Raw genomic sequence first — 7,234 nt, forward strand, 5'->3', positions numbered from 1 at the left:
CGTGGCCTCGAAGCATGCTATAAATTCTGCATACATCATGGATGATGCAACTATTGACTGCTTGGAGCTTTTCCACAAAATAGCTCCCCCAGCGAGGGTGAATACGTATCCTGACGTGGATTTTCTATCATCTTTGTCCCCCGCAAAATCTGTGTCTGAATACCCTTTTATCTCTAGGTAATCACTTCTCCTGTATATTAGCATGTAGTCCTTCGTGCCTTGTGCATAACGCAATGCTTTCTTTACCATCTTCCAGTGCTCTATGCCTGGATTCTCTTGATATCTACTGAGTACCCCGGTGATAAAGGCTAAGTCAGGGCGAGTGCACACTTGTGCATATTGTAAGCTGCCAACTGCTGAAGCATATGGTACTGCTTTCATTTGATCGATCTCGTACTGGTTCTTGGGACATTGGAATTTCCCAAAACTATCGCCCTTGACTATTGGAGCAGTTGTGGCTTTACTCGCATGCATATTATACTTTTTAAGAACCTTTTCTAAATATGCTTTCTGCGATAGTCCTAAGACTCCACTGTTCCTATCTCGGTGAATTTCTATGCCCAAAACATATGATGCTTCACCAAGATCTGTTATGTCAAAATTTGAGGATAAGAGTTTCTTTGTTTCTTGTAGTAGACTAACATCACTGCTAGCAAGCAGAATATCATCCACATACAAGATTAGGAAAATATATTTCCCATTTCTAAACTTTGCATAAATGCAGTTATCCTCAATATTTTCTTTAAATCCAAAACTTTTAATCGTTTGATTAAACTTTAGATACCACTGTCTAGAGGCTTGCTTTTAATCTATAAATGGATTTTTTCAGGCGACATCCCATATTTTCCTTGCCTTCCATGATAAAACCCTTGGGTTGTTTCATGTAGACATTTTCTTTTCAATCCCCGTTGAGAAATGCTGTCTTTACATCCATTTGATGTAACTCTAAATTAAAATGAGCAACTAATGTCATTAAGATTCTGAAGGAATCCTTACATGAGTCTGGAGAAAATGTCTCATTGTAATCTATCCCTTCTCTTTATGTAAATCCTTTTGCCACGAGTCATGCTTTATACTTTTCTACATTCCCTTTAGAGTCATACTTAATTTTGTAGACCCATTTGCAGCCTACTGTTTTGGCTCCTTTAGGAATTTCTTCTAAGTCCCAAACATCTTTGGAACTCATCGATTTCATCTCATCTTCCATTGCCTTCATCCACTTCGATGAATGAGGGCTTCTCATGGCTTCTTCATATGAGGTGGGATCTTTTTCTGTATGAACTACTTCCATGTTATAAACTTTATAATCAGTAGAAATAGCTGACTTTTTGTGTCTTGTAGACCTTCTAAGGGCCTCAGTTTCTGGCACATTCTGTGCCTCAACTTCTGGCACTTCTTCTAAAATTTGTTGTTGCACCTCCCTTTCATGCTCAACAACACGGGTTCAGTCGGCTCCTGCCGGACAGGTTCCGGGTCTACCCCCATAGTTGTCATGGGTGGAGTTGCAACTGGTAGTGAGAAAAATGGCTCCCGGATCATCAGATTAGGTGCATGCACCCTCTTCTCCTCAAGATCAATTTTTTGAGCTACCAAGCTCCACCTCGTCATCTCGTCCTCTAAGAAGACTGCATGTCTTGTTTCTACAAACTTTGTATATCTGTCTGGGCAGTAGAAACAAAAACCCTTTGATCTGTCTAGATAGCCAATGAAGTGGCAACTCACTATTTTTGGATCTAACTTTGCAATGTTTGGATTAAACATTTTGGCCTCAACAGGGCACCCCCACACCCTGAAGTGTTGTAGGGAGGGCACCTTTCCTGTCCATAGCTTGTACGGTGTTTTGGGCACCGACTTGCTTGGTATTCTATTGAGAATGTGAATGGCGGTTTTAAGCGCCTCCATCCATAATCCCAATGGCAAGTTGGAATAAATCATCATGTTGCGCACCATATCCATAAGTGTACGATTGCGCCTTTCAGCTACTCCATTTTGCTGAGGCTCGACCGGCATTGAATATTGGGCTACTATGCCAGTCTCCTACAAGAACTTCGCAAAATGTCCAGGGACTTGGCCATACGGAGTGTGCCGACCGTAGTACTCTCCCCCACGGTCGGACTTTACTATCTTTATTCTTTTATCATGCTGATTTTCAACTTCAGCTTTGAATATTTTAAATTTATCCAACGCTTCCGATCTTTCTTTGATTGGATAAATATAACCATAGTGAGAGTAATCATCTGTGAATGTTATGAACGAGTCATATCCATCCACACTTTTCACCGGAAATGGTCCACAAATGTCAGTGTGGATGATTTCTAGTGTGCCTGTGCTATGGATTGCACCTTTTTTGATTTGTTTTATATACTTTCCTTTAATGTAATCTATGCATTGTTCTAAGTCTGAGAATTCTAACGGAGGAAGAATTCCACTTTTGACTAATCTTTCTATTCTCCCCTTGGAAATATTGCCCAAGCGACAGTGCCATAATTTTGATGAGTCGAATGTTCTCTTTCTTTTCTTTTGTTCTTTATTCGACGCGGAAACATGTTCTTTCACATTGCGTACATAATAAACTTTTTCACGAAGTGACAACAAATAAAGCTCATTGTGTAGTAAAGCATCACCCACATAAGCATTATTTAACCATATGGCACACTTGCCATGTCCAAAACAACATTCATAATTATCTTTGTCCAAACAAGAAACACTAGTTAAGTTTGTATGACATGATGGAACAAATAAAACATCTCTAAGTAGAAGATTGAATCCATCAGCTAACTCCAAGGAGATGTCACCGACAGCTTGAACTTCTGCTTCAACTCCATTTGCCACTTCAATGCGTCTTTCGCTTCTTAGCGTAGTCCGCGTCGAATGGAATCCCTGTAAAGAATTTGCAACATGAACAGTTGCTTCTGAGTCAATCCACCAAGTGGATTTTGAAAACTGTGTATACAGGGATTCATTTACAGATGAAACTATACTGTTACCTCTTTTTGCCATGATTGACTTTAGCCAATCAGGGCAGTCTTTCTTGTAATGCCCGGTCTTCTTACAGTGGAGACAAGTGTCTTTGTCCACTGGGAAAGGCTGTTGCTGACGCTGATGCTGATAGGGAGCTTTTCCTTGTGGCTTTGAAGGAGAACTTTTGTTGTTTTGATTGTAATTCTTTTTCTTGTGATCCTTCACATAGTTGAGTGAACCACCATGTGAGGCTTTAAGTCTGTCCTCTTCTTGGACACACATTGCTATTGTCTTTTCAATGTCCCATGTTCCAGGTGACATATTGTAGTTTACAACAAAAGTTTCAAACTCCTTTGGCAGTGAAGCCATGACCAGGTGGACCAGGAGCTTTGGTTTGATCTCCAGGTCCTCATCCATGGGCTTTAGCTTTGCTGCCATATTGCTCATCCTGAGGATGTGCTCTCTTATTCCATGACTACCACCTGTGTAGTGTTCTGTCACCAGTTGTTTTAACACCTGGGTGGCATATATCTTTGAAGAGCCAGTGAACTGGCTCTTTATCTTTGTTAGCAACTCCCCTGCGGAAGTGCACTCTGCAATGGAGCCCACAATGGTGCTCTCAATTGTATTTTTTATAAATGCCATGCACTTTTTGTTTGCATTGACCCACTTTTGATTTTCTATGGAGTATTACATCTCCAAAGGAGCATAATCCCACCTCTTTTTATCCCACGCAGCATCATCATCGGTGGCCTCTCTTACTGGATCTGTAGGTCTGACCGGCTGTGGAATGTCCACAACCCAGTCCAGCTCAGCACAGACAAATGCCAGTTCTACTTTGTTCCTCCACTCAGTGTAATTGTCACCTTTGAGTGTCGGAACATCTTTTAGGCAACACATCAAGTGAAAGCCTCCTGAAATCACAATTTAAGTGACATCAGTATAACAATCATATGCATTAATCTAACGTTGGTCAAATTAAACATAAAATTGTCTATGCAATTAAATCTATAGTACCGTTGGGCAAAATATTATAAATAAATGCACCTTTAAATTTCAATAATAAAACATGATCATGTTATTAACAATGTTGGTCATAAAAATAACATAATCATATTCATTTTTAATAATCACTTTAATATGCTCTTTAAAACATTAATACTATCTAAACTTTTATTTTCTTTGTAAAAGAGCACTATTAATTATTTAGCAGCGGAAAAACATGAATAAAAATTCACGGACTTCTTAATTTTTACAGAAACTTTTCTTCGACTAAAATAAAAATTCATGAACTTTATTGTTTTCTTTATAAAATTCATGAACATTTATTTTTCTGAAAATTTCTTGTTTTCATTTTCAGAAACATTTTCAGTTTACTTTTCTATCTTCTAAAAAAAATCGTTGAAATTTTTTTGACTAGAAAACACAATTTGAAATCTGCCAAAAAAACTTAAAATGAAAAAACAGCAGCAGCCGGCCTGGACTCGGCCTGGGCCGCCCGTGGCTGTGGCGTCGGCCCAGCTCGCGCTGCTGCGCCCGTGGCCTCCTCAGCTTTCGGCCCAATAGCCCACTGTTACGGTTAGGTATTCAATCCTGGCCGTCCGCGTAGATCCGATGTCTGCGCGCGTTTCGCTCGAACAAAAACGCGTTCCCGGCCAGGCGAGGGAACCCTAGCCTCATTTCCCCCCTAGCGCGCCGCTCCCTCCCTCTTGCTGTTGGTCTCCTCGCCTGAGACAGCAGGAAGAGAGGGGTTCACCTCGGCCGGCGACGGAAGCCACCACGCCGCGCACGCCTGCTCTCCCTTCCCCCTTCCCCCTTTCTTTTCTCCGGTCTGCAGTGTCGCGCCTCTCCCTGTTCATCTCTGTCCTGTGGCAGCGGAGCTAGGGCGCGGCCGGCAGCCAGCGACGGCGGCAAAAGACACCACACCGCGTGAGCTCCGTCACTTTTCCTTTCTTCTTTCCTCCGTCCATCTCTCCCTCCGATTCCAGCAACAGAGAGAGAAAGGGACGAGCGGTCAAGACCTCCTCTGCTCCCCTTCGCGCCCGAGGGCGGCGGAGCGGCTGCGGCGCCGTGGTATTCTCCCTCACCAGCTGTGCGTCCACCTCGCGGTGAGCGCGCCGCCGTCGAGCGGTTTGGTCGCGGTGCCCTTTGCCCCATGGGGTGGTTCTTCTTCCCGAATCCTCGGCTTGCCGATGCGATTCGGGATCGAGAGGAACAGCGCGGCCATGTGCGGCGGCGCAACTTTTCTTTGAGATTTCTTTGCCCTGTCTAGGGTTCTTGGGGAAAGGGGATTTCTTTCTGTGATTTCTTTTCAACTGAAAAAATCTAACCCGATCTGGCTGATACCATTGATAGATGCACTTTGGATCGGATAGGTTAGATCAATCCGGTAACCTATCTTCTGCCTTGCCTTGCGAGCTTGAACCAGCAGCCATGGTGATGTTGTGGTGCCTGTGATGGCAGTGGGATGGCGGCGGTGGTGTGCTTCTCGTGAGCACCGCGCTAACCCTAGATCGGTAGGGGATTGTTGGTGGGGATTGTGCCAGCAATGAACTTCGTGACATGTGCCCCGGCCCCCACCTCTGTTTATATAGCGCGGGTCACAGGGGCCCACCAACCATGGTTTGGTTGGGCGCCCCCGATCAGGGCGCGATGCAAGGGCCCATCGAACGGGAGAGAGATCAACCTAACAAAGGGCGCCTTCAACGCCTCGCGGCCCTCGACGCCAAGCACGACGGCCTGCTCTGCTACACCGAAATGGCCGGGGAGCTCATGAGCCTCGGTGTCCTTGAGAAGCACTTCGGTGTGGACGAGGCCGGCGGCGTTGGTCCTGACGAGCTCGCGAAGCTCTACCGCGGCCTGTTCGCACGCTTCGACCACGACGGCAACGGCACAGTGGACCGCGAGGAGTTCCGGGCGGAGATGAAGGAGGTCATGCTCGCCGTGGCCAACGGGCTCGAGTTCCTGCCGGTGCAGATGGTCGTGGAGGAAGGGAGCTTTCTCAAGGTGGCGGTGGACAGGGAGCTGGCCAGAGCTACGTGACCGATTTTGCTTGTGCTTGTACGGTTACGAGTGTATGCTGCAGAGCATGAGCCAGGCATCGTTAAGTGAGTGCTAGTGTTTTTTTTCTCCATTCGAAACGAGGACTACTAATGCGGAATGGCATTAGGCTATCTAAGTGTGATTGCGTATTTACAGTGGCAGTCATTTTTTTTTGAACCGGGCGTACCCTTTTTCATTTGCATTAAACGGAAATACAATAGTTCCAGATATAACCAGGAAGAAGGGAAAGAGGGTAGCGAGTAGTCATGATTATTACTTAAAGATCAGGCAGTTCATTTGGTGGTTTTGTGAAGCTTTTCTTTCAGTTTTGCTAAACATTAGGTACCCGAAATTTTCATTTGATGGTTTTGTGAAGCTTTTCTTTCAGTTTTGCTAAACATTAGGTACCCGAATTTTTCATTGTGTCGTGGTCACTGCTTCACCCTAAGGTCGAGACGTGAAGGTTGTGGACGGACGTAGATTCCACGGCAGTGTGAGCCGTGAACGAGCGGGAGTCGGCGACTCTGCGGCACGCCGCAGTCTTGACGGCAGAGTGAGTCCTAAATTTGATTGCTTAGATGAGGTGCTAAGGACATTAAAGCTTAGCAACTAAACTCCATAATGCATAGATGCTTAGTTTTTGGTTGCTAAGCTCTCTTCATTTAATTAGGTATAGACTCATATTTGTGTTTCCACCTAGATACACACGCTTAACATTGTTTTTTTCTGGGTCATCATGCTGCTCTCTCTCTCTCTCTCTCTCTTCTTAATTGACATGTCACATCATATTTTTGCTTAGTTCGCAAGCTTAGCACATGTATAAGGTGAAACATTGGGAGAGGCTTGAGGAGATACTCAGGCTTAGGTGATACCATGACGTGGGCTCCTGTGAGCCGTTGGATCTCAGATCCGACGACTCCTAAGAGCTCTTGAATATTTTGCATAAAAATCATCCGAGTCTTGAAATTGCGCGAAGGTGTAATAGCTCCTTAGATGCCGTTGGATCTTAGATCCAACAGTCCACGAGCCCGTATCATGGTATGATCTAAGTCTTGGTATCACCTGAAACTTTCCCCTATAGATTAGGAGGGGGGAGGGGGTCTTAGCTGGATGGCCTTGAGTGCTGCTGGCTTGTGGTGAGGGATGGAACGGGGGGGTGGCCTTAGGTGGTGGTGGCTTGTGGCGAGGGTTGGATGGGGGGGAGGGTCACAGACACACCGCAGGCCCGCAG

At 45.0% G+C, this 7,234-nt stretch overlaps 1 protein-coding gene across 1 annotated transcript; it reads left to right on the top strand.

Annotated features, from left to right (window-relative positions):
- Nucleotides 1-5,613: 5,613 nt before the first annotated feature.
- LOC123120657 (uncharacterized) lies at nucleotides 5,614-6,003 on the top strand. Its single transcript, XM_044540650.1, has one exon. It carries the CDS (start codon nucleotides 5,614-5,616, stop codon nucleotides 6,001-6,003), a length of 390 nt encoding a protein of 129 aa, XP_044396585.1.
- Nucleotides 6,004-7,234: the final 1,231 nt, after the last annotated feature.

This window comes from Triticum aestivum, chromosome 5D (genome assembly GCF_018294505.1).
Source record: "Triticum aestivum cultivar Chinese Spring chromosome 5D, IWGSC CS RefSeq v2.1, whole genome shotgun sequence".
Classification (NCBI taxonomy): Eukaryota; Viridiplantae; Streptophyta; class Magnoliopsida; order Poales; family Poaceae; genus Triticum; species Triticum aestivum.

What these genes read in the sequence shown, in the direction of transcription:
- LOC123120657 (XM_044540650.1), top strand. Translation starts at nt 5,614, where the DNA reads ATGCAAGGGCCCATCGAACGGGAGAGAGATCAACCTAACAAAGGGCGC.